The 27,074-nt window shown below is 41.8% G+C and overlaps 1 protein-coding gene and 1 pseudogene across 3 annotated transcripts; one reads left to right on the top strand and one right to left on the bottom strand.

Annotated features, from left to right (window-relative positions):
- Window positions 1–649: 649 nt before the first annotated feature.
- GDE1 (glycerophosphodiester phosphodiesterase 1) lies at window positions 650–27,074 on the top strand. 3 transcript variants are annotated; one of them, XM_061401275.1, is made up of 7 exons: window positions 758–1,176; window positions 1,409–1,495; window positions 17,211–17,386; window positions 19,156–19,261; window positions 22,378–22,470; window positions 25,038–25,249; window positions 26,460–27,074. In XM_061401275.1, exons 1-7 carry the CDS (start codon window positions 916–918, stop codon window positions 26,605–26,607), a joined length of 1,083 nt encoding a protein of 360 aa, XP_061257259.1. In that variant the 5' UTR covers window positions 758–915; the 3' UTR covers window positions 26,608–27,074. The 3 variants fall into 3 exon arrangements, with proteins under 3 accessions (XP_061257260.1, XP_061257259.1, XP_061257261.1); XM_061401276.1 differs by lacking the exon at window positions 1,409–1,495 and having other exon boundaries at window positions 650–1,176; XM_061401277.1 differs by lacking the exon at window positions 1,409–1,495 and having other exon boundaries at window positions 1,106–1,176; window positions 17,215–17,386.
- Window positions 10,013–11,896, bottom strand: LOC133238330 (coronin-2A-like; annotated as a pseudogene).

The following is a 27,074-nucleotide window of genomic DNA, read 5'->3' as shown; positions in this document are numbered from 1 at the left end:
CCCTTTGAATCTGAAACATCCTTCTAAAGTCGACTGAATTCAGTCTCCAGAGAAAATACACAACTGAAGCTGTTGTGAGAATAAATAATACATAAAGCACTTGCAGGAATGGAACATATAACATGGTTATGTGCTCTATAAATGTTAGCTGTACACTCTATTATTTTCCCCCACGAGAATGTAAGCACCATTGAGAGCAAGGACCCTGCTGGTCCTGTTCACTTGCTGTTGCCCTGAGCATCTGGACTGGTGTTTGCACGAAGTGAAGTGAAAGTCACTCAGTCGTGTCTGGCTCTTTGCGACCCCATGGACTATGCGGTCCATGGAATTCTCCAAGGCCAGAGTGGGTAGCCTTTCCCTTCTCCAGGGGCTCTTCCCAACTTAGGGATGGAACCCAGGTCTCCCGCATTGCAGGCGGATTCCTTACCAGCTGAGTCACAAGGGAAGCCCCGGTGTTTGCATATCTTAAACTAATAGTCTAAGCGTCGTGCCCCTTCAAAGGAACCCTGGGCAGGTCCCTTGATGGCAAAATGGAGTCATTAAGATCTTTTCTAATCTTACGACCTTAAGACTGCTCTTATATCCCTCCCCTTCTTTCTAGTGTTTGAAAGCCTTGATAAAAGTCCGGACTGCAGATTAACCCCAAGCCACTTTGGAATGCCAGCCGGGAGACTGAGCTCGCCTCCGTTGCCTTGGCAGCGGCTCCGCCCAGAGCTCTGGATATCCTCGGCCCTGATTGGCTGGGCCTCGGTGTCCTTCTCCGGAAGTAGCGGCCGCCGCCATTGTGCGGCGCTGGTCCACTCAAAGGGTGCTGGCTGCAGCCGGCGCTTTGGGCTCTCGTCTTAGTTTCTCGTTCTCCTGTCCTGGGAGCCCGGCGGGTCCGGGCCTCCCATCTGTGCCGGTGCGGGCGCCGGCATGTGGCTGTGGGAGGAACAGGGGGGCCTCATGGGCCCCTTCTCCTTCCTGCTGCTGGTGCTGCTGCTGCTAACGCGCAGTCCCTTCAATGCCTGCCTCTTCACTGGCAGCCTCTACCTCCTGTTGCGCCTCTTCAGCTTTGAGCCAGTGCCCTCCCGCAGGGCTATGCAGGTGCTCAAGCCCCGGGACCGCGTTTCCGCTATCGCCCACCGCGGAGGCAGCCACGACGCTCCCGAGAACACGCTGGCGGCCATTCGGCAGGTGAGTCCCCCACGCCTCCCTCCCCTGCGCCCCTCCTGGGAGCTTGGACTTTTTGCCTGCCTTTCCGAAGGTTCCCCAGCCTCTTCATGATGGTCTTACCATTCCCCATTCGTCCACAAAGAATACGTTCAAGTGGCCATCAATCCTTCTGAATGCCGGAAAATCTCCGGACTTCCAAGTATTTATGGAACACTGCAAATACCAGTGTTATTTGTACTGAGCTATATGCCAGGTACTGAGGATGGTCATGAACAAGACAGAAGGGGTCCCTGCTTTCACAGAGCTTGGCGTTGGAGTAGGGGAGACAGGCCTTAAACAAGTAAGTACATAAATGAGGTACTTTTAAGAGAGCAATGAGTGCAATGAAGAAGTAGGCTAGCGCAATAAGGAATGACTAGATGGAGAAGTCAGGCTACTGTAGACAGAAATCCTGTTGGAAAGTGACCTTTGAACTGAAACTGTAATTATGAAGAGCCACCCATGAATCTGGGGGAAAAGTGCTCCAGGAAATGGAAACAGCAAGTGCAAAGGTACTGAGGTGGGAATGATGTTGGGATCCTTAGGAAACAGAATAGTATATGGCCTAACTTCAAGGGGCTAAACAGAGGCTGGTGTGTGAATGAAGCAGGAAATCTGGCCTGGTTAAGGAGAGTCTTGGTCAGTGGTTAGCTTATATTATTCTAAGTGGATCACTTTCACAGGGGCTGTCTTTATTTGTCCTCCAAAGTATCCAGGTCGTCTCCTTATCAGGATCCCCATGGTCAGACAACCCTGGCAGCAGGACGCCTGATGATTTCTGCCTCTCCTTTTCTCTTGGCAGTCTCCAGACTTCATCATAATGATAGCTTGCTTAGTAAGAGAGCTTTGCAGTTGTCTAGGCACTATTGCATCTGTGAAATTATATCTGATCCTCTCATTTCTCTGAAACATTTTAACATTGAGTCAGGAAAACTGGCTCAAACACACACAACTCTTTCTCGAATTCAGCCTTTTATTCTGTTAGCTCAGCTTCTCTATACACCAGTGCCAAGTCAAATCTCAGAGTTTTGGGTGAAGTAGAAAGAGAAAGGGAGCCATAGTGGGCTAATGCCCTCAAAACCATGTGTCCCCACTTTGGGAAGATAGAAGTTTTATAGTAATTGTTCAAAGAGGGCATGATCAGCTCGTGGACATTCTTCTGATGGGTTGGTGGTGAGGTAAGTGGGAGTCAACATCTTCAACCTTCAGGTCCAACTGGTCTGGGGTCTACATGCTTCTGGGCAGCATACTGTCATTAATCATAAATGCTCCCACCTGGAGGGGGTTTCAGTACCTGTAAATAGCTCAAAGATATTGCTGTATTTATCTGTTGATAGGGAAACAGGACCTTGCCCCAAGACTTCTCTTGACTGTTTCCCTCTGGTCTCACATCCACTCCCTTCCCTGATTAACAACTGCTTGAATCTGCCCTTTGGAACTCAGGGAAGGTCACGGAGGCAGACTGAAAGCTGTTTCCTGGATTACAAGAAGTGGGGGGACTCAGATAAGTCTTTGTGCCCACGAGCTCCACAGGGCCCTGCGTGGTATCACCTTCTGATTCCAAGCCCCAGTGCTCTTTGTTGTAGATTAGAATATCCATGTTCCAGGATGTTGAATTTGGACTGACCTTTCTTTGTCCAGCTAGGGGACAGACAGTTTTGTGTGGTGAGCGAGTTGCTTAAGTGCTCTGTGTCCCAGTCAGAGTCACGGGTAGGATGTAGCAAGCATAGCATACCTTGCCTAACTCTGATCCTAGCTCTGACCTTAGTTTCCTCATTTGTCAAGTGGGAATGATGTTAATATCCGCCTAATCAGTTGTGATTCAGTAAAGTAGTCGACATAAAGTGCTCAGCCCAAGATAAGATTCCACAAATGTTAGCTCTTTGGACCAAGAATCTAAAGACAGAGTAAAGGTAAAAAGTTTTAAGTCTGAAGAAGGAAGAGGGTCAGAAGGCAGTTTTAATTTGGTGAAGGGCATCTGTTTATAAACCAAGTTAGGTCTCTTATGCTTCTTTCCCTTTAGTTCTTTGTGACAGAAGGGAGACAGAGCAGCTCTTTTAGCATTCTGCTTAATAATAAGTCTAAAAACATAAAGAACAAACTAAAACAATTAAAAAAAACAAGCAAAAATAATTAAAAATAAATAACAGATTTTGGGGCACAGTGGGAGAAGGAGAAGGTGGATGATTTGAGAAAATAGCATTGAAACATATACATTGCCATATGTGAAATAGAAGGCCAGTGGGAGGTTGATGTATGATGCAGGGAACCCAAAGCCAGAGCTCTAACAACCTGTAAGGATGAGGTGGGGAGTGAGGTGGGAGAGGCGTTCAGCAGGGAGGGGACACCTGTGTACCTGTGGCCAGTTCATGGTAATGTATGGCAAAAACCATCACAATATTGTAAAGTAATTATTCTCCAATTGAAATAAATTTCAAAAATAAGTCTAAAGATGGTGAAGGATGTATTTCTCATTCTAAACAAACTGAAAGGTTGGATGAAGTAACATAACTACACAGGAGATAAAATTGTCATGAAAAGGAATAATTACTATAGAAAAAAAAAATCGTTACAGGCTTTCATTTCAACTTACCTTTATGTAAATTGCCTTAAAGCATGTTGTTGTTCAGTCGCCAAGTCATAGCTGACTCTTCACAACCCCATGGACTACAGCACACCAGGCTTCCCTGTCCCTCACCATCTCCCGGAGTTTGCCCAAGTTCATGTCCATGCCTTAAAGTATAACTCAGTGTTAGTTGAGCACAGAAGGTATTCATAAATATTTACCAATGGATGTCATGGTTTGGCCAGTAACATGTCAACTAAATATAAACCATATTAAATGTGGAAATATGTGTATGCAAAATACACATACATGGATAGGGTGTCATATCCTGTTGTGTTGCAAGGGAATTACAGCTAAATTCCATTCATACCTTATGTGTTTAAGTTGAACATGTCTTTATGTAATTATAATTAAATAACATTGTTCCAAGCTGATTCCTGGTTTAAGAGGAAATGAGATGTCACGTAGCTTGAGGTCATTGTCAGTGAACTGTTTAGCCGCGATAGAATTTAGCTGCTGAAGACAGCTACTACAGACTGCAGAAGACATCCCTCTTGACTTCAAAAGAAGTATGTAGTTTATTCCCTTCAGGATTGTTTTTTGTCCTGTTCTTCCTCCCTGTGCTTGTTTGCAGCTCATAATTTATATTAAACATTCCAATATGTAAAAATTCAGGGAAGACATTTTGACAGTGGTAGAATTTCTGGTAGGTTATAGAATAGCTAGAGAAGGAGAAACTTGAGAGAGGTGAAATGAATGCATTCCAGAAAGATTCACAATTACAACCAGTGACTGAAGCATGAAATTAAACCTGCAGTTCAGTCTCCACAGAGGGACCAGAGTGAAGCTTTAAAAGTATAATTCAAATTAAATCCTGCCAGTTTTGAAAACCCTCCAGTTGTCTTTCTATTGCACTTAGGTAAAATCAAAACAACTTTGTATTTCGGACCTTTCTGGTTAAACTACCTTGGGTGTTTATTAATGATGCTTTTAGCTTCATGCAATAGAAAGTCTAACTTCAAATATTTCAAACAATAAGCGGACTTTATTCCATAAGAGGTACGTCTGGGAGAGAGAACTTCTAGGATGGTTTATTCAGCTGTGCAGTTTGTGATTGTGGAGGACTCAGTTTCTAGCTCTGTCTGCTCTGCCACCTGTAGCATATTTGTACTATATTGATAGCCCTCATTGTATTGATAGTTGCCAGGTGACCATTGCAACCCCAGGCCTCATATTCTTATGGATCACCATCTGACCTCAAGAAAAGACTGCACTCCCTCTTGCATAAGTCTTCCCAGAAGTCAGTCACTCTCTGTCAGTCTTTCTGTCTCGCACACGCGCGCACACACACCCGAGGAGGGATTGGTAATAGCAGGGAAGAAGAAGAGGAACAGATCCCTGTAGGCAGTCGGTACTTTGTGGCTCCTTTCTACCTTGTGGCGTTTGTATCATACTCGCCATTTCTTTTACTTAGAAAACTTTTCCTGGATCTTTGTATTGTTGACTTTTATCACTAAAGTCTCAGCTCAGATGTCATATTCTTTTTTTTCTTAATTTATCTATTTTTAATTGAAGGATAATTGCTTTACAATATTGTGTGAGTTTCTGCCATACATCAACATGAATCAACCATAGGTATACACATGTCCCCTCCCTCTTGAACATCCCTCCCACCTCCCATCCCATCCCACCCCTCTAGGTTGTCACAGAGCCCTGGTTGGAGTTCCAGAGTCATACAGCAAATTCCCATTGGCTATCGATTTTACATATGGTAGTGTGTATATTTCCATGCTACTCTCTCCATTCATCCCACCCTCTTCCTTTCCCCAACTACCCAGAGTGTCCATAAGTCTCTTCTCTGTGTCTGCATCTCCATTGCTGCCCTGCAAATAGGTTCATCTGTACCATTTTTCTAGTTTCCACATATATATATATTAATATATGGTATTTGCTTTTCTCTTTCTGACTTGGTTTGAGGTGGGAACCCTCAACTGGAATACCAACCCCCATCGAGAATAACAGCTTTCTGCCTTCTGCCTGTTATCTTGCTTAAACAGGTTTTGCTCACCACTCACCACCTCTACTTCTGTAATCTTGCTTGCCCATTGCTTCTGCCTGGGGTGGAGCCCAGGGTTGGGGGGAACAGGGGAGCAGGCTGGGGTGGGGGGAGTTTAGAGGTGACTGCTGAGCCCGCACTGGTGCTGAATAAACCCTGTTCTTCATCTCCAAGTGCCACTTGTCTCTTTCCGCCACCACAGTTTCTGTAACAGCTTCATTTTGTATAACAGGCTCTAGGTTCATCCACCTCATTAGCACTGACTCACATCATTTCTTTTCTGGCTTAGCAGTAGTCCATTGTATATATCTACCACAGCTTCTTTATCCGTTCATCTGTCAGTGGACATCTAGGTTGCTTCTGTGTCCTAGTACTCCTAGTAAATAGTACTGCAGTGAAGTTTGGGGTACATGTATTTTTTTCAGTTATGGTTTTCTCAGGGAATAGGCCCAGTAGTGGGATAATTGGGTCATATAGTAGTTTTATTCCTAGTTTTTTAAGGAATCTCCATGCTGTCTTCCATTTTGGCTGTAATCAGTTTACATTTCCCACCAATAGTGCAAGAGAGTTCCCTTATCTCCACACCCTCTCCAGCATTTATTGTTTGTAGATTTTTTTGATGATGGCCATTCTGACCATGGAAGGTGATGTCTCATTGTAGTTTTGATTTGCATTTCTCTAATAGTGAGTGATGTTCAGCATCTTTTCTTGTGTTTAATTGCCAGCAGTTCGTCTTCTCTGGAGAAATGTCTGTTTAGGGCCTTTGCCCGTTTTTGATTGGGTTGTTTTTCTGGTATTGAGTTGCATGAGCTGCTTGTCTGTTTTGGAAATTAATCCTTTGTCAGTTGTTTCATTTGCTGTTATTTTTTCTCATTCTGAGGATTGTCTTTTCACCTTGTTTATAGTTTGCTTTGCTGTGTAAAAGCTTTTAAGTTTCACTAGGTCCCACCTGTTTATTTCTGTTTTTATTTCCATTACTATAGAAGGTGGATCATAGAAGATCCTGCTGTTATTTATGTCATAGAATGTTTTGCCTGTGAGTTTTATAGTCTCTGATCATACATTTAGGTCTTTAATCCATTTTGATTTATCTAGTTTCATTCTTTTGCATGTAGCTGTCTAGTTTTCCCAGTACCACTTATTGAAGAGACTGTCTTTGCCCCATTGTATGTTCTCACCTCCTTTGTCAAAGATAAGATGCCTATAGGTGTGTGGGTTTATCTCTGGGCTTTCTGTCTTGTTCTCAGATACCATATTCTTTTTTTTTTTTTTCCAAGTTAATGGAAACAAGTCTTTATTAAATAATTTTTAATATCAGAAAAATAAAACTCTTATAATTCTCTTTACAGCAAATATATAATATCAGTGCTTTGGCCATCTTAAGTTAAAGGCCCTTTATCATAAAATATATGGTTTTAAACTTTACTCAAATTGAATTTATAATCCCTATGACTTCCCTACATATACATAACAAAAGAGTGTAGTAAAATTAGCAAATACTAAACTATATTGATAATTTATCATTCTTAGTTTGTGGTTTTTAGAAACAGTACACACACCTAATATATGTCGATTCCTTGGCTTATTAGTTGCAGTGTACAGTGCAACGAAATACAAAATACATGCTTGGTGAACATTCGTTTGTATCTACAAGACGGCAGCTTTTCTCAGATACCATATTCTTAAACAGGCCTTCCCTGATTGTCTTGTCTAGTGACTCCTGCCTGCCTTAACTCTCACATTACCCTCCATTTTCTTCTTCAAACTTTTATCACTACCATAGGACATGTAACATGTTGATAATCTCTTTCTCCCCACTAAAATGTAAGATCCATGTTCCTTTTTTTCATTGCTCACCAATCTCACTACCTAGAACAGTGCCTGATACGTAGTAGGCACTCGATAAATATTGACATTTGTTGGAAGAATTGTGGTATACAAGTAGCCCATCAGAAAAGATAATCAACAGAGTCAGCCATCAGAAAAATGCAAATCAAAACCACAGTGAAATACTACTTCATACACCCTTTGTTGTCGTTCAGTCGCCAAGTCATGTCCAACTCTTTATGGCCCCATGGACTGCAGCATACCAGGCTTCTCTGTCCCTCACCATCTGGAGTTTGCCCAAGTTGATGGCCATTGAATCGGTGATGCCATCCAACCATCTCACCCCCTGTTGCCCTCTCTTCCTTCTGCCATCAGTCTTTGCCAGCATCAGGGTCTTTTTCAGTGAGTCAGCTGTTCGTGTCAGATGACCAAAATACTGGAGTTTCAGCTTCAGTATCTCCTTCCAGTGAGTATTCAGGGTTGATTTCCTTTAAGATCAACTGGTTTGATCTCCTTGCTGTCCAAGGGACTCTCAAGTGTCTTCTCCAGCACCACAGTTCGAAAGCATCTTCGGTGCTCTGCCTTCTTTATGACCCAGCTCTCGCATCCATACGTGACTCCTGGAAAGACCATAGCCTTGACTATACGGACCTTTGTTGGCAAAGTGATGCCTTTGCTTTTTATTAACACACTGTCTGGGTCTGTCATAGCTTTCTTGCCAAGAAGCAATCGTCTTCTAACTTCCTGTCTACAGTCACCATCCGCAGTGATTTTAGAGCTCAAGAAGAGGAAATTTGTCGCTGCTTCCACCTTTTCCCCTTCTATTTGTCATGAAGTGATGGGACCTGATGCCATGATCTTAGTTTTTTTAATACTGAGTTTTAAGCCAGACTTTTCACTCTCCCCTTTCACTTTCATCAAGAGGCTCTTTAGTTCCTCTTTGCTTTCTGCCATTAGAGTGGTGTCATCTGCATATCCAAGGTTATTGATATTTCTCCCAGCAATCTTGATTCCAGCTTGTGCTTCCTCCAGCCCAGCATTTCTCATGATTTAACTTATATACTCTGCATATAAGTTAAATAAGTTATATGTTATTTAAACTTATTTATAAATAAGTTATTATTTATAAATAAGTTAAATAAGTTATTTATAAATAACTTATTTATAAATAAGTTAAATAAGTTATTTATAAATAACTTATTTATAAATAAGTTAAATAAGTTATATATTATTTAAATAAGTTAAATAATAAGGCTGTACAATATACAGCCTTGATGTACTCCTTTCCCTATTTGGAACCAGTTTGTTGTTCCATGTCCAGTTCTAACTGTTGCTTCCTGACCTGCATACAGAATTCTCAGGGGGCAGGTAAGGTGGTCTGGTATTCCCATCTCTTCAAGAATTTTCCAGTTTGCTGTGATCCACACAGTCAAAGGCTTGAGTGTAGTCAGTGAAGCAAGAGTAGATGTTTTTTTGGAACTCCTTTGCTTTTTCAGTGACTCAGCGGATGTCAGCAACTTGACTTCTGGTTGCTCTGCGTTTTCTAAATCCGGAGTGTATATCTGGAAGTTCTCTGTCCACATACTGCTGAAGCCTAGCTTGAAGGATTTTAAGCATAATCTTGCTAGCATGTGAAATGAGTGCAATTGTAGGGTAATTTGAACATTCTTTGGCTTTGCCTTTCTTTGGAATTGGATTGAAAACTGACCTTTTCCTGTCCTGTGGCCACTACTGGGTTTTCCAAATTTGCTAACATATTGAGTGCAGCACTTTAATAGCATCATCTTTTAGGATTATTTATTTATTTATTTGCTTTGCAAACTTCTAATTTGTAGTAGCAGAATTATGTATTCATAGAAGCCAATATTACAAAACAGCCCTCCTGGCTTAACCTTCCCCACCCCGCCTTGCTGTGAACCACAACTTGAAAACCAGAGGCGGCTTCACCTCCTAGGTCCTTCCAGCTCTAACTTTCTACAGTATTGTTTTCCCCTACAGAAGTTATCGTGGACTGTTCAAAACAAGTAAACCGAAGGCAGTGAGTGAGTGAGTGACGTTGCTCAGTCGTGTCCGATTCTTTGTGACCCCATGGACTGTAGCCTACCACACTCCTCTGTCCATGGGATTTTCCAGGCAAGAGTACTGGAGTGGGTTGCCATTTCCTTCTCCAGCAGATCTTCCAAACCCAGGGATTGAACCCGGGTCTTCCACATTGTAAGCAGACGCTTTACCATCTGAGCTACCAGGTATCATCTAAAAAGAGTCAGTTCAGACACCATTGTTTCAAGAAGGCAAATGGAAAATCAGCAGCAGGTCCCACTGGAATCTTTCAGTGACCAAGAGTTTCATTTCTAGTAAAAAAATATAGAAACAGTAGGTGTTCTCAGAGGACCTGTGGTTTGGTTCTGGACCTCCCCATGGAACCAATTGGTGTCCCTGAGGGTGAGGAGGGCAGAGGACTCTGCTCAGAGCCTCTGTGAGCTCACCCACAAGTTTCTGATCTCCAGTTCCAGCTGTTTGGCCTGGACCTTGTCCTGTGTCAGCAGCTTCCAGAGCCTTTGGATCTCATCTTAAAGCCAATAGAATATCTGCAGCAGCCCGTTCTCTGTCTCTGGTGGGGGGCATTCGAAGATGTCAAAGCCATCCGTGAGCCAGGTTTTCTTCTCCAGTGTGTGTTCTGCCGCCCACCTTGGCACCTTCTCCTCTAGCAGGGAGAAGGGCCTCCGGCCATCCTCTGCAACCAGCCTTTCTGTCTGGTTGAAGAGGCGAGGTGGGGGCCGTGGGGACAGAGAGGGGTCTCTCTGAGGGCAGAGGCTGTGGGCTCATCAGCTCTGCACCAGGCCTAAGGGACATCAGGACGGGTTCTATTCATCCCGCTGAGCCACTCCTGGGCTGTCAGAGAGGGCTGGGCACTGGCCGTAGGCGGGTAGATGTCCTCTTGGTAGGATTCTGACTGCCTGCATACAATCATGGATCCCGGCTCGATGAGGCTTTTGGTTGTGATCAGCTTGTAGAAACGGAAGATCTCACAGGAGGACACGTCGAGACCTCTCTTTGGCACAACCCCGACCCCCTTCTGTGGGTTATGGAGTGGTATTCCATTGGGTAGTTCAGGTGAGGTTTGTTGGCACTGATCTCATAGTAGCGGATGTTTCTCTCTCCCTTACCCACCACGTAGAGCATGTTGGTGTCCGCGTCATAGAAGGGAAACAGCACGGCCGAGGAGCCGTCGAGGTCCTCTTCTGTGACAGGCACAGAGAGGTCGTCCTGGTTCCATCGGGCCATCTGCCGGTTATTCCCTCGGGATGTGCCTGTGGACAGCAGCTTCTTCAGGTTCCCCAGAAACAGCACTTTGTTGGCCCGGTGCCCTTTATAGTTGGCTTCCTGGAGGATGGCCCCTGCTCGGGGGTCCTGAACCCGAATCTTGCTGTCTTTATAGGCAGTGGCCAGCAGGCTGCCATTAGTGTTGAAGGACATGGAGAGGATCACATCTTGGTGACAGTTAATTGTCTTCATGGGGCTCATGATTATAGACTTCTTTGAATCCAGGTTCCAGACCATCATCTTGTAGTCGTAGCCAGAGCTGAAGAGGATGTTGGCAGCCATGGGGTGCCACTCCACCAGGCCCTCTCTGCAGGCGTGGCCCACCAGCTCCTTCCTGAAGGCTGTGAGGTTCTTGGTCAGCAGCCATTTGGAGATGCCCCAGATTTTAGTCGTGGCATCTTCAGAACAGGAGGTGATCTCAAAATCATTGAAAGGGTTCCATCTGACATCTAAGACATTCCCTCTGTGCCCGCAGACCTTCAGGTAGTCAGGGTCCAACTTTCCTGTCCGGTGCAAGTGGATGACGAGGAAGGCACTCCCACCAGTACACTCAGTCACGACTGCAATGAAATTGGGGTTCACAGCACAGAAATGATTGTCTGGGACGCTGTGGGTGATGGGCACAGAGTCGTAGCAGTTCTTGTTGGCTGGTTTGCCAAAGATGTGGCGGAACTTGGAGCTCCGGTACTGGGGGTGCTGTGACATCTTAAAGTCGCTCCAGTGCCTCACAGCTGCCACTCCCATCTTTTAGGATTTTAAATAGCTCTGCTGGAATCCCATCACCTCCACTAGCTTTATTGGCAGCAGTGCTTCCTCAGGCCCGCTTGACTTCATGCTCCAGGATGTGTGGCTCTGGGTGAGTGACCACACCATCGTGGTTATCTGGGTCATTACGATCTTTTTTGTACAGTTCTTCTGTGTATTCTTTCCATTTCTTCTTGGTCTCATCTGCTTCTGTTAGGTCTTGACTGTTTCTGTCCTTTATTGTGCCCATCTTTGGATGAAATACTCCTTGGATTTTTCCAGTTTTCTTGAAGAAATCTCTGGTGTTTCCCCTTCTGTTGTTTTCCTGTCTTTCTTTGCATCGTTCATGGAAGAATGCCTTCTTGGGTCTCCTTGCTATTCTCTGGAACTCTGCATTTAGTTGGGTGTACCTTTCCCTGTCATACCCACTAGGACAGGTATAAGCAAAAAGACAAGAAGTATTGACAAGATTATGGAGAAGTTGGAACCTTCATACACTGATGATGGGAAACTAGTCTGGCAGTTCCTCAGAAAGTTAAGTATAGAATTACTATATGAAGCAGCGGTCCCACTCCTAGGTATATATTCAAAAGAGTTGAAAACATGCACCGTGTAAAAATGTGCATCATACAAGAATGTTCACACACACAAAAAATGTTCACAGCATTATTCATAATAGCAAAAAAATGGAAACAACAGAAATGTCCATCAGCTGATGAAAGGGTGAATAAAATGTGCTGTATCCACACAATGGAATATTGTTTCACAGGGAAAAAGAATGAAGTCCTCATACACTTATAACATTAATGAACCTTGAAAACAGTATGCTAAGTATAAGAACCTAGTCACAGAATATTGCATATTTTAGAATTCTATATTTAGAAAATGTCTAGAGTAGGCAAAGCCACAGAGAGAGAAGTAGATTAGTAGTTGCCAGGGACTGGGAGGGTTGGAGAGGGAAGTAGGGACTGACTGCTAATGGGTATGGTTTATTTTTTAGCAGGGGTGATGAGGAAGTTTGGAAATTCATTGTGGTGATGGTGGCACAATTGCAAATATGCTTTTGAAAATTGAATTGTATACTTTAAATGGATTAATTTTATGGTATGTGAATAGTATCTCAAAAGCCATATGAATATTGATGACTGGAACTTCCTTGGCAGTCCAGTGGTTAAGACTTCAGGCTTCCAACACAGGACGTTGGGGAACTAAGATCCCACAAGCTGCACAGCATGGTCAATAAATAGATACAATGACTTTATTAAAGCAGATACTTTAAAGTCAGTTTTGTCGAAGCATAATTTATATACAATTAAAGGTGTATTTCAGTATACACTTCTATGACTTCTGATAAACATATAGCTGGGCAGGCACCACTTCGGTTCATTTCCATCACCCTAGAATGTCCATATGTGTTCTCTTTGGAGTCAACCTCTACTCCTGCCTCTGCCCTAAGGCAATCATTGATCTGATTTCTGTTACTATACTGTGCTATACTATTCTATTATTAATTGTTATTGCTAAAATACAAGAATTTGTATTATATGGTTATTTATCAGTTACTATACTACACTGTACTAGTCTGTCACCATTGTTATTTTTTGTGTGGTAGCCAAATAAAAATGCCCGTAATGAATAAAAGTATAATTGAACCTAATTACTAGCCTCAAAGAATGAGGTTAACATTTGTGTTACAGTGAGAGAGATGCACTGTGAATACTGGAAATGTGTTCTTGTTTTATGTTATAAAATATGTAACCAGTGTTGATTTACCAGTGCATAATAAATATCTTTAACTTAGAAAAGGTACACTTTTATAAAAAGATGTACCTTTAATTAGCGTACACTTGGTGGGGAAACAGTGGAAACAGTGTCAGACTTTATTTTTTGGGGCTCCAAAATCACTGCAGATGGTGACTGCAGCCATGAAATTAAAAGACGCTTACTCCTTGGAAGGAAAGTTATGACCAACCTAGATAGCATATTGAAAAGCAGAGACATTACTTTGCTAACAAAGGTCCGTCTAGTCAAGGCTATGGTTTTTCCAGTGGTCATGTGTGGACGTGAGAGTTGGACTGTGAAGAAAGCTGAGCGCAGAAGAATTTTGAACTGTGGTGTTGGAGAAGACTCTTGAGAGTCCCTTGGACTGCAAGGAGATCCAACCAGTCCATTCTAAAGGAAATCAGCCCTGGGATTTCTTTGGAAGGAATGATGCTAAAGCGAAACTCCAGTACTTTGGCCACCTGATGCGAAGAGCTGACTCATTGGAAAAGACTCTGATGCTGGGAGGGATTGGGGGCAGGAGGAAAAGGGGATGACAGAGGATGAGATGTCTGGATGGCATCACTGACTTAATTGGCGTGAGTTTGAGTGAACTCCGGGAGTTGGTGATGGACAGGGAGGCCTGGTGTGCTGTGATTCTTGGGGTCGCAGAGTCAGACACGACTGAGCAACTGAACTGAACTGAACTGAAGCATTACATCTTAAATAATGACTTTTTCGCTGAGGCATAAGTGTTTTTCTAGTCATAATAGCTTTTATTGAGTGCTGTCTCTGAGCCAGGCACCAAGCTTGGTTATTTACATGCATTATTTCTAAATTCTCAGAACAACTCTTAAGATCCTTAGAAAAGCATCATCATGAAAATGATGAAACAGGCCAGAGTAATGTAAGTAATTAGATGACATAGCCAGTTAGTGTTGGGATTGGAATTTTTAGAGTGGGAAAACTTAGTAATATATGTGAAAATCAACCTTTGAAGCCTAAAAAAAAATAACAGTTATTTATCTTTATAAGTGAGGTTAAGAAAGGATTTAAGTAAAATAGACAAATCTCCACCTATAAAGGACATAATAAATTTGACTGTATTACAACTATAGTCATTAAAAAGAACATCATAACCATAGCTAATATTTATTGAACGTCTACTATGCACTACTGCAGCGCCATATATTTTTATTTATACTTAAGTGTGTAGTAAATATATAAAGACCTATAAGGGATTGATATGGAAATAATGCACATCCACTTGGCAGTTACCTTTTGAGAAAAAGAGGGTAGAAATTTAGCTGTGAAAGTGAAGTCGCTCAGTCGTGTCCGACTCTTTGTGACCCCATGGACTGTAGCTACCAGGCTCCTCTGTCCATGGGATTTTCCAGGCGAGAGTACTTGAGTGGGTTGCCTAGTTGTATCTGTAGTGTGATAGTAAGGTCATGTGGTTAAGAGTGTAGCCTCGGGACTTTGCTGGTAGTCCAGTGGTTAAGATTCCATGCTCCCAATTCAAGGGGCTCAGGTTTAATCCTTGGTCAGGAAACTAGATCCCACATGCCTCACAGCTAAGAGTTAACATTGCCACAGTGAAGATGAAGATTCCATGTGCCACACCTAAGACCTGGTGGAGTCAAATAAGTAAATAAATATTTTTTCAAAAGAAAGAAAGTGCAGCCTCTACTACATCCTTGTTTGTGTAACCCAGAGCAAGTTTCTTAATATCTGTCAGTTTTCCTCATCTGAAAATGAGCCTATTAATCAGTTCAGTTGCTCAGTCGTGTCTGACTCTTTGCGACCCCACGGATTGCAGCACGCCAGGCTTCCTTGTCCATTAGCAATTCCCAGAGCTTGCACAAACTCATGTCCACCAAGTGATGGTCTCCATCCATCTCATCCTCTGTCGTCCCCTTCTACTCCTGCGTTCAGTCTTTCCCAGCATCAGGGTCTTTTCCAGTTAGTCAGTTCTTTGCATCAGGTGGCTAAGGTATTGAAGTTTCAGCTTCAGCATCAATCCTTCCAGTGAATATTCAGGGTTGATTTCCTTTAGGATTGACTGGTTGGATCTCCTTGCAGTCCGAGGGACTCTCAAGAGTCTTCTCCAACACCACAGTTCAAAAGCATCACTTCTTCAGCACTTAGCTTTCTTTATGGTCCAACTCTCATATCCATACATGACTACTGGAAAAACCATAGCTTTGACTATACGGACCTTTGTCAGCATAGTAATGTCTCTGCTTTTTAATATGCTGTCTAGGTTTGTCATAGCTTTTCTTCCAAGGAGCAAGCATCTTTTAATTTCATGGCTGCAGTCACCATCTGCAGTGATTTTGAAGCCCAAGAAAGTAAAGTCTGTCACTGTTTCCATTGTTTCCCCATCTTTGCCATGAAGTGATGGGACCGGATGCCATGATCTTAGTTTCTTGAATGTTGAGTTTTAAGCCAGCTTTTTCACTCTCCTCTTTCACTTTCATCAAGAGGTTCTTTAGTTCCTCTTCAGTTAACGCCATAAGGGTGTCATCCACATATCTGAGGTTACTGATGCTTCCCCCGGCGGTCTTGATTCCTGTTTGTGCTTCATCTAGTCCAGCACTGCGCATGATGTACTCTGTGTATAAGTTAAATAACCTGTTAATAGTACCTCCTAGAGGGTCGTTATGAGCAAATGAGTTACTACATTTAAAGCAGTTAGAATAGTGACGAAAAATAATACATATTATTGTTTTAGGGCAGAAGAGGTTGAAGCAAATATGGCAAAATGTTAATATCCATTAAGTCTTTTTTGCCTAATTAAAAAAAGTTATTTCATGTTTTTGCATAGTTACAAAAATTTATTTTAACTTTAAGGTCTTCATCATACTGAACATTTCATATCTTCATTGTCTCAAAGAAGCCAAGGAAGCAAATGTTGGACAGTGCGTTTCAGAGGAGCGTGGCCCCTCAAACTTTATGTTCATGTTCTATTTTTAGATAAATCCTTCTGTGCCTTATTGGGCTCACCAACTTGTTGGCCAACAGCCAGTGCTGCTCACATTAACAAATGTAGTGTCTCCTAGAAGCAGGCTAGGTGTTTCTGCTCTAGAGGATGGACCAAGAAAAAAGCAGTAGCCAACTAATCAACAAACAGAGGAATCATCAGAGAGTCTATACCAGAGAGTGTGGGTAAACAGTGAAATTTGACTAAATATTTGTAATTGTAAGCCATTAATGGCCCATATAGTTAAAGCAAGCAGAGAAAACAAATTCCAAAACTCTCCCCATTTGCCAGTCTGAGTATGAGAAAAGTGGGGAAGTCAAAGTTTTTATGGATTACTTACATTGTCATTTTCAACGTGTGCTGTGCCGTACTAAGTCATTAAGTCGTGTCCGACTCTGTGTGACCCATGGACTGTAGCCCGCCAGGCTCCTCTGTCCTTGAGAGCCTTCGGGTAGAATACCGGAGTGGGTTGCCATACCCTCCTACAGGGGATCTTCCTGACCCAGACTGGTCTTTAAGTCTCCTGCCTTGACAGCCGGGTTCTTTACCACTAGCACCACCTAACCTTACTTGTATTGAAGTAAGGTTAACATCCATGAAAAAAACAGGTTGGGTTGCTATTTGGTATAGGAAGGGACTAGAATCAGGAAAAGAAACAGTCTGCTCAGCCAGCCCTGACGGTCATCTTGAGTGCTTAGATTGCAAAATGACACCTGTGGCCACTTGACAGTAAAATCATCGGTGTTTTTGTTAAGGCAGCTAAGAATGGAGCAGCAGGCGTGGAACTGGACCTTGAGTTTACTGCTGACGGGATTCCTGTCTTAATGCACGATAGCACGGTAGATAGGACGACTGACGGCACCGGTCGATTGTGTGATTTGACATTTGAACAAATTAGGAAGCTTAATCCTGCAGCAAATCACAGATTAAGGTAAGTGGTGTACTGTCGCCTAAACATATCTTTCAGCTTGTGTTGGAGATCACATAAAGACACTGGCACCTTCTGATTCTGCTCCAGGAAGCGTTGTTTTGTTATGTTTTGTTTTCTACTATATACAGGTTTCCCAAGTAACAAGCACGTGCCAGGAACAACAGAAATAAGATGTTATTCATCTTTTCCCACTGAGGCCAGATTTGATTCAGAATTGTTCTCAAGACAATACTCTAACATGGCAATTACTTTGTACTGTCATAAATTTATATATGTGTGTGTGTATGTATGTATATCAGAGCTAGTTCTGTAAGATGTTCCAGAAGAAAAGGGTTCTATGATCAAATAAGATCAAATACTTTAGATGTTTCCCTTAGGGATACATCTGTCAGTGTATCCCTGTCAGTCAATTCTTACCTTTAATTTAGTGTTTCTCAAATGTATATGACCACAGAACCCATGCCCATCCCACCATTAACAGCTATATAAAAACCTTGGAATTGGTATACTGGATAATATACTTTGTAATGTGACTATTTAAATCCCTCTCCTCTTGTCTTTGTAATACTGAAAAATGTGTTCTTACTGTAATTCATGCTATATCAGTTCTCTGGTCAATTTATTTGACCCAGTGATTAAGTTATAGTCCTCCCCACAAGATGGCTTGGACTTTGTTTTCCTTGGAACTGAAAGAAAAAGTCAGCCAAAGGAAGTCATACTTTAGAAAGGAGATTGATAACATTTGAAAGTTCTGAGTCAGGGCTGCTGAAATTGCTGTCTACTAGTACAGTTACTTGATGGCTCTGCCAAAGGGGAGGGAAGGGCTGGTTTCCATATTACAGTGATGTAGCTATTAAGGTGTGGAGAAGGCAGTGGCAACCCACTCCAGTACTCTTGCCTGGAAAATCCCATGGACAGAGGAGCCTGGTGGGCTGCAGTCCATGGGGTCGCTAAGAGTCGGACACGACTGAGCAACTTCACTTTCACTTCTCCCTTTCATGCATTGGAGAAGGAAATGGCAACCCACTCTAGTGTTCTTGCCTGGAAAATCCCAGGGACGGGGGAGCCTGGTGGGCTGCCGTCTCTGGGGTGGCACAGAGTCGGACATGACTGAAGCAACTTAGCAGCAGCAGCAGCATCAGCAGCTATTAAGATGTAAAGTTCAAAGTCAACACTTAAAGCAAAAATGCTTAGATAAGTTATCTTTATCTTTTTTAAAACCAAGATCTTAACGCTGGAATAATGTGTTGAATTAGCATACGTTAAATCATGTAGACTGAAATTTCATTATGTGAGAAAAGCTGGTTTCTTGTGTGTCAGGCACTTAATTTCCTTTTCTTTTAAGAATTATGTATTAGAAAATTATTTTTTAAAGTTGCACTTAAATGTACAACAATACAGTTAACAGATGTATATGTATTGCTAGGAATTTCTCCTGCATAAGACTCTATTGGGGAAGTCACAATCTTAAAATTAAGTCTGAGTTCTCCAAAGATGGCATATACTCTGACCTTTAAAGTTACTAATTACAAATCCAGTGAATGCCTGAAAAGTGAATGGTTTTTATTGTTGCTGATCTTTGGCCTAGCATATCTTTAATTTGGTTTAAGATATCGTAAATTGTCCTTGGACTTGGGGGTGGTTAGAGAAAGGAAGTTGGTGAAAACACTCTTCCTTTGGTTGGGAGACATTTGTCAGATGTCTGTTTCATTTAATTTTTATCTTTTCTTTTTTCCTACATTGTACTATTCCTTTACCCTCTCTTGTAGGAATGATTTCCCTAATGAAAAGATCCCTACCCTAAGAGAAGCCGTTGCAGAGTGCCTAAACCATAACCTCACAATCTTCTTTGATGTCAAGGGCCATGCATATAAGGTACAGTTTATTCCATAGGCTTCTCTTTTGAAAATACCTCTTTATTTGCTAGTCTGTTTGAAAATTAATTGTATATTTTCTTATTTATATTTTCTTCTTAAATTATTTTTACAAATTCTATTTGCGTAATGCAAGTTTACAAAGCAAAAATCCACATCTTCAAGGAAGCAGTAAAGTATGGAATCTTTTAACTTTTTAAACTTTGATGCAACTGTTTAATTCCTCATACTCAACAACTAGCATGAATTGGAAGAGTCAGGTTTCTCTTACTTGGATAAAACATTCACCAAAGATATTAAATAAATAGTATAGAGGCAAGAAGGCAATGGCACCCCACTCCAGTACTCTTGCCTGGAAAATACCATGGATGGAGGAGCCTGGTAGGCTGCAGTCCATGGGGTCGCTAAGAGTTGGACACGACTGAGCGACTTCACTTGCACTTTTCACTTTCATGTATTGGAGAAGGAAATGGCAACCCACTCCAGTGTTCTTGCCTGGAGAATCCCAGGGACGGGGGAGCCTGGTGGGCTGCTGTCTACGGGGTCGCACAGAGTCAGACACGACTGAAGCAACTTAGCAGTAACCTCATAAAAAGAATTTCAGAAGTTGAACACGAGACCAGTTGGATCTGGCTAATAAGAGTCTTAGATAGAGAGCTGTGGACTGAATTTAAAGAAAGCTTCTGTATTTAAAGCTTCTGATAGCTAAGAGGATATTTATCTTCTACAAAGATTTGCCCCTTTTGTATGATTTCTGTCCCTTATGTATAGTTTTGTTTTTTTTTTTTAATTGGCTGTACTCGGTCTTCGTTACTGCGTACAGGCTTTCTCTAGTTGCAGCGAGCAGGGGCTACTCTTCATTTCGGTACTCGGACTTCTCATTGCAGTGGCTTCCCTCGCTGCAGAGCACAGGTTCTAGGTGCACAGGCTTAGTTGCTCAGTAGCCTGTGGGATCTTCTTGGGCCAGGGAAGATGGTGGACTATGTCCCCTGCATTGACAGGCGGTCTTAACCTCTGGACCACCAGGGAAGTCCCCCTTACATATAGTTTTTTATTCTGTGACTTGAATAGTTGTACTTATTTACTATAATTTTTTTAAATATGATATTACATTTCAAATGAGATTTGCATAACTTTTAGAACATATACTTTTATACATAAAAACACATTATTGCAGTGGAAATCAGTGGGAAAATATGGTTCATATTATGTTTGTTCTCTTAACTTTTCAAGGACAAATACATTTTTCTGCATTTATTCTGGGGTATTTTCCCCCAGTGATGATTATGATCAGTTACGACCAACTAGGGGCTTCCCAGGTGGCTCAGTGGTAAAGAATCCACCTGCGAAAGCAGGAGACACAGGTTTGATCACTGGGTCAGGAAGATCCCCTGGAGAAGGAAATGGCAACCTACTCCATTATCCTTGCCTGTAAAATCCTGGAGAGTTCTAATGATACCAACTTTTATTAAAAATAAAAAATGTTGAAAACAATTTTTGTTTAAAATTGAAAATAATTGTTAAAACCTGAAATATGAACTTCTAACTTAAGTACAATAAACTCCCATTTTTGAAGAAAGAGGAGAAGGGTGCTCTGGCTAATTTATTATTTTGGTAAACTGATGGTTCTCTATATCTAGGTTTTTCAGTCAGTCTGCATCCGAATCACCAGGAATACATATTGAAAATACAAATTCCTAGGCCATCCCACTCAGAGATTAAATCCTAAAAATGGCTCAGGTTGTGGGCTCAAGGAACATGTATTATTTTTAATGGGCACCTTAGGTTTTATTGATGATATGGCCCACGTTTGGAAACCTTGATAGGCCCTACGTTTCACCCACAGTGTACTGACCTTCTTGCTTATTTTCTTAGACTAAGATGAGGGAGGAGAAGAAATTTTGTCTTTTAATCCAGGTATTGCCATTTGAGCTTTCTGGCTGGGTGTTCATAGATGGTTTGGGCAGCTTTGGATAGAACATAGTGATCTGATTCACCAAGACGGGAATATAAAGCAACAGGTGTCAGCAGCCAGTTGGAGATGCAGTGCAGGAGCGAGATCACGGGCGATGGAGATATGACTAAACTGTCGCTTCCTACAGTGTAATGTTAACCTTGATCGGGTTCAGTTTCCTGGTGGGCAAAGAGGGAACAACATAAGAAATGACCATGTAAGGTCATTATGAGAATTAGATAAAGAATCTAGATGAAACATCACACACAGTGCGTGTTGGTTGAAAATGACCTCAACTCTCTAGCACTTTGTGGTATTAGTGAGGGGAAGCATGACATGAATAATTTCTTTCTTATTTTTTTATTGCATTTCATTGCTTATATTTGGTTATAGGTTAAATGTGATTTCCCAAAACTTAGGGGTATTTCAACAATTACGATGTAACAACATTACAGTCCACTTAACATCTGGACACCTCTGTTGTTAGCTGCTACTGTTGTTCCATGGCCAGATCTCTTAATTCAATAAAGGTTACACAATGCCAGTATTTTACTTGTGTCATTTCTTGTCATTTAGTAGCTGGACTGCTACAAAAAGAAACTTCTGCTCATCCTGGGAAGAGTTGGGAGACTTCCAGCTCTCCCCAGTTTCTCCCTGTCCCATTGCTTCTCCCTCCATGCTGGTGATGGGTGACATTTCCTCTCAGACGTTTCCTCTCTCTGTGGACTGAGAAAATCTATCCTTTCTAGTTCCCAGATTGGTTGACTCCTGCTTCAGCCAGGAAAGGCAGAGAGTAATAGAGTTGTAGGAATAAAAGGACCTTTCCTAGTGGCTAAACTGGGATATAAGGAAAAGACTTTTAAAATTTTGCTTGCAGCCTCCACTGGCCTGTAGTCTGCCATAGTTTTCCAAAGTATGACAGAAGGAGGTGAGCCTCTCAACAAAATAGTAAAGCAGCAGTACCCCAGCTGCTTACTTATCTGCTGGTATGAGTTTAAAATGCATCCTAGTGGATAATGCAACCTACCAATACTCCTTTGAACATCCCCATATATTAGTAAACTTCTGATGTAGTTAATAGAGTTGTACTTAATAATACAGTAGCTACTGGCTGGGACTACATTGTAATAGATTTTAAATACATGAATCTCTCTGTTTTACAGGCTACTGATGCTCTAAAAAAAGTATATATGGAATTTCCTAAACTATACAATAATAGTATCGTCTGCTCTTTCTTGCCAGAAGTTATCTATAAGGTAAAATTCTGGGTTTTTGTTGTATGTAATATTTTGTTAGTTGGTGGTGATAATAGCAGTGGACTAAATAAGTATAAGATAGATGCCTATTAAAGTGAACTGAATCAATTAAAGAAACCTCTCTTTTAAAGTAACAAAAATTTGGGAAGGGGAGGGTACTTGGACCCCATTTTAAGGTACCTTGATTGCTTTTTAGCTCCTCCTTTTATGTTTATATGGAGAAGGAAATGGCAACCCACTCCAGTATTCATGCCTGGAAAATCCCATGGACCGAGGAGCCTGGTGGGCTACAATCCATGGGGTCGCAAAGAGTCGGTCGAGACTGAGCGACTTCTGTGTGTGTGTGTGTGTGTTTATGTTTATAAGGGCTTCCCTGGTGGCTCAGAGGTTAAAGTGTCTACCTGCAATGTGGGAGACCTGGGTTCGATCCTTGGGTCGGGAAGATCCCCTGGAGAAGGGAATGGCAGCCCACTCCAGTACTCTTGCCTGGAGAATCCCATGGATGAAGGAGCTTGGTGGGCTACAGTCCATGAGGTCGCAAAGAGTCAGACATGACTGAGTGACTTCACTTTCACTTTATGTTTATAACTCATTCAGATTACTTTGATAAGCATTCTCAGAACAGAAAGAATTATATATCTCTGCATCTTACTAAGTAACAGCAGAATAGACCTTTTTAAAAAATAAGTCAATTACTTAGACAATTTAAAAGATGCCTTAATTTGAAATATGTAGATGGTAGAGCGAGCCCTCCTTTAATAATAATCCTTGTTTCATCCATAATCCCATTTATCCCCAGTGTTATTTGGAAGCAGATTCCAGACATTTCATCCATAAAAATTGTATTAAATATCTTTAAAAAACATAATCACAATATCATTATCCCATCTAAAACCATTAACAGGAAGTACTTAAGATCATCAGATATCCAATGTATAAATTTTCATTTGTCTCACAAATATCATAGTTTTTTATTTTGTTTTGTTTTTTTACAAATTATTAATTTGAATCAGGACCCAAATAAGAACTTCATGTTAGAATTTAAATCTTAAAACCTGTAAATTTTATCCCCCCCACCCCCATGATATATTTATTGCAGAAACCAGACTGTTTTGTAGAGTTTATTTACCAAAGTCTGAATTTTGCTAATTATGCCATGATACAATTGAACACATTGTCTCCTCTGTATATTTCCTTTAAGTTGGTAGTGATGGCTATAAATCAGATTAGGTTTAATTATTCTTGGCAAGGTAATTTCCTAAGTGAGGGTCTTTTTCCATCAGGAGGTACATAATGTCTTACTGACTTGTGTTGTCAGCAGCTGCTGTTGATGCCAGTGGCCAGTTCTGGCAATTTACTAGCAGTTGTAAAATATCAGTATTTTAAGTCTGTCATATATTCTTCATGTATAGCTAGATTAGGGGCTTCCCTGTTAGCTCAGCTGGTAAAGAATCTGCCTGCAATGCAGGAGACCCCCGTTCGATTCCTGTGTCAGGAAGATACCCTGGAGAATGGATAGACTACCCACTCCAGTATTCATGGGCTTCCCTAGTGGCGCCTGCAATGTGGAAGACCTGGGTTCAATCCCTGGATTGTGAAGATCCCCTGGAGGAGGGCATGGCAGCCCACTTCAGTATTCTTGCCTGGAGAATCCCCATGGACAGAGGAGCCTGGCAGGCTACATACAGTCCACAGGGTCGTAAAGAGTCAGACACGGCTGAGCAACTAAGCACATTAGCTAGGTAGAATTCTTCTGTAGAAAGGCACTCTCATCTATGATTTAGCTCCTCAGTAGCAAATAAATGCTTAATTTTGCCCTTTGTTCACCAGTTTCCAAAACAAAGAGTTGGTTCCTCAACAATGGCCAACATAGCATATATTTAAAATTTTACAGTAAGGGTGGCGCCTACTGAGATATAGTGTCATTGAGATGAATAGTGTAATGGGGCTTTCAGACATTTGAATCGGCGTTTCCCAAACTTCCTTAACCGCAGACCTTTAAAATGTGTGATACGTTTTCCAGAGCAGCATAGAGCACAGACTAAAGAATTCTACTGCATCCCATTGCTTTGTCTTCATCCCTATCCCCACTGCTCTCTTTTCTCTTCTCTCAGCCAGTTTCCCCAACCCCACATCTTTTTTTAGCCATTTTCTCTAAAAAGGATCAAAAACTAACCAGCCCATCTTGACATGGTCATGGTTTCATCCTAATTGCATTCTGATTATCTCTAGCCATAATTTAAATCCATATCCAATTAAAAGTTACTCTTTGTGACATTGTTAAAATTTGACCCTGAAATTGTAATGTTCTCATTTTAAAGATAGGATTGCAGTTCTTTTAGGATTGTGGAGGAAGTGTTCTTGTCTATATTGTATATTTACGTCTTTACATCTCACACATTATTTTCTCAAAGGATGTATGATAGAGTATTTAGTAGACATGGGGGCAGCATACCACCCGTGACCTCCTCGTTCAGAATGAGTACATTGGCTAAATCTAAAGAGCAAATGAGAGGTATTAGAGTTAAGATGTGATGATGGCTTTCTTTCCCCAAATTTCTTTTCAGATGAGACAAACAGATCAGAATGTAGTAACGGCTTTAATTCATAGACCCTGGAGCCTTAGCCACACAGGAGATGGGAAACCACGCTTTGAATCTTTCTGGAAACAGTCCATGTTTGTGGCCTTGGACATTTTGCTCGATTGGAGTATGCATAATATCTTGTGGTACCTGTGTGGAGTTTCAGCTTTCCTCGCACAAAAGGACTTTATATCCCCGTAAGTTGGAAGATTTTATCTTCTCCTGACAAATTTCCTGAATGTTCTTCTTGGAGGATTAACAGTGGACACCTGCATTGGTTCCCACCCACAGAGCAAGCCATGCCTTTATTAATTTGGAATGCTAATAGCTGCTTAGGTGGAAAGAGTTCAGGCCTATTTCACTGTCTCCAAAAGATACTGATCAATTATTCTTGTTTTTTAGTGCATTTTAAAGAAGTAGTGTCAAACTCTGACAACAGAAACAGAGAAATTGTATTTCCTTGTGATTGGCTGCCTTTAAAAACCAACACAAGATCCAGGGAAGACGTCTTGTGGGCGCCTGCCTCATCTCCTAGCTTTCCTACAGGCTCCACTTCATTGCTTCTGAGAAACTTGCCATTCCCTAAACTGTCAGCATTCTCTGAATCTGTTTTGGCAATTTTACGGCTGTGTATTTCAGGTGGTTATAGTTTTTAAGTTTTATATTATTTCAGGCATGCATGCATTCAGTTCAGTAGATATTTGGTGTATGCCTATGGTATTACAAGGTCCTGTATTAAGAAGCTGATGATGGCTGTGGTGAAAAAAAGGAAGCCATGGCCTGCCCTCATGGAGTTTATAGTCAAGAGGAAAAGAGAGATGCTAATCAAAAAGCGACCCAATAAATATTAAATTACAGCTAAGATAAATGCTATATAGGAGAAACGAGTACATGTATACTGTTCAATTTCTCCTAGTAAAGGAGTCAGGGAAAACATCCCTACGGAAGTAACAGCTAAACAACTAAGCTAAGATCTGAAGGGAATTGAGGAGGGTAGGGGTCGAGATCCAAGTCGGAGGAAAACACATGCCAAAGTGTTGTGACAGGAAAGAGCCTGTTGTTTGCAAGGAATTGCATGAAAAATCAGTTCACACACAGAAAAGAAAGAGGGAATGTGGCGTAAGATGAGGCCAAAGAAACAGGTGGAGCTAGGCCACTGCTTACAGCCTCTAGTAGGGGCACGTGGCCTCAAGGAATTGTTTTTAGGAGGTGGCTGAAGTGTTTAAAGCTGCGGCAGTGTTGGGGAGGCGCTCATGCTGGGCTTGGAACAGTCTGGCTGCAGTGCAGAGGCCGGTTAAGAGGCTCCTGGGTGCTGTTAGTCCTCCGTGAACATCATACTTAGAGACCATTAGAGATTTCTGAGACAGTTGGCATTATTCTAATGGTTGATTTTTCCTCTTTCTCCAGGGACTATGTGAAGAAGTGGTCAGCTAAAGGCATTCAGGTTGTTGCTTGGACTGTTAATACTTTTGATGAAAAAAGTTACTACGAATCTCATCTTGGTTCCAGCTATATCACTGACAGCATGTTGGAAGACTGCACACCTGAATTCTAGACTTCCCCCGCAGGGAGGAAACACAGTTACAGAAACTGTCTGTGGGCCTCACGCAGGGATATCAACAAGCCCAAGCCCTTGAGGGATCGGGTGGCTCACATAAGCAATAGTAGTAACTGGGTTTTCACCTGAACCAAAGCAAAACCCAGTGTAGCCACCGTGCTCCATGGAATGCCTGAGTTCAAAAGTGATGCTCTTCAAAGTCTGGGTCTGCAAAAGGCACAACACTCCTGCCCTGACTTAGAGGAGGCACACTTCAAGACCCAGTGAAGATAAGCACAGATTGTATTGTGCAATTTGGGGGTGCAGATGCAAATGCATGGGAAATGCATGATCACTCGGAGTAGACATTTTAAAACTTGACACACTTATGTAATTTGCTTATTTAAGATGTTTGTATCTAGCTACATTATCAATGTACTGTAGACATCAAACTTGTGACCATACTAATAAAATCATTAAAAGGA

Source organism: Bos javanicus, chromosome 25, assembly GCF_032452875.1.
Source record: "Bos javanicus breed banteng chromosome 25, ARS-OSU_banteng_1.0, whole genome shotgun sequence".
Taxonomy (NCBI): domain Eukaryota; kingdom Metazoa; phylum Chordata; class Mammalia; order Artiodactyla; family Bovidae; genus Bos; species Bos javanicus.
The sequence above is the reverse complement of the archived record's forward strand: the minus strand, read 5'-3'. Positions and strand labels throughout refer to the sequence as shown.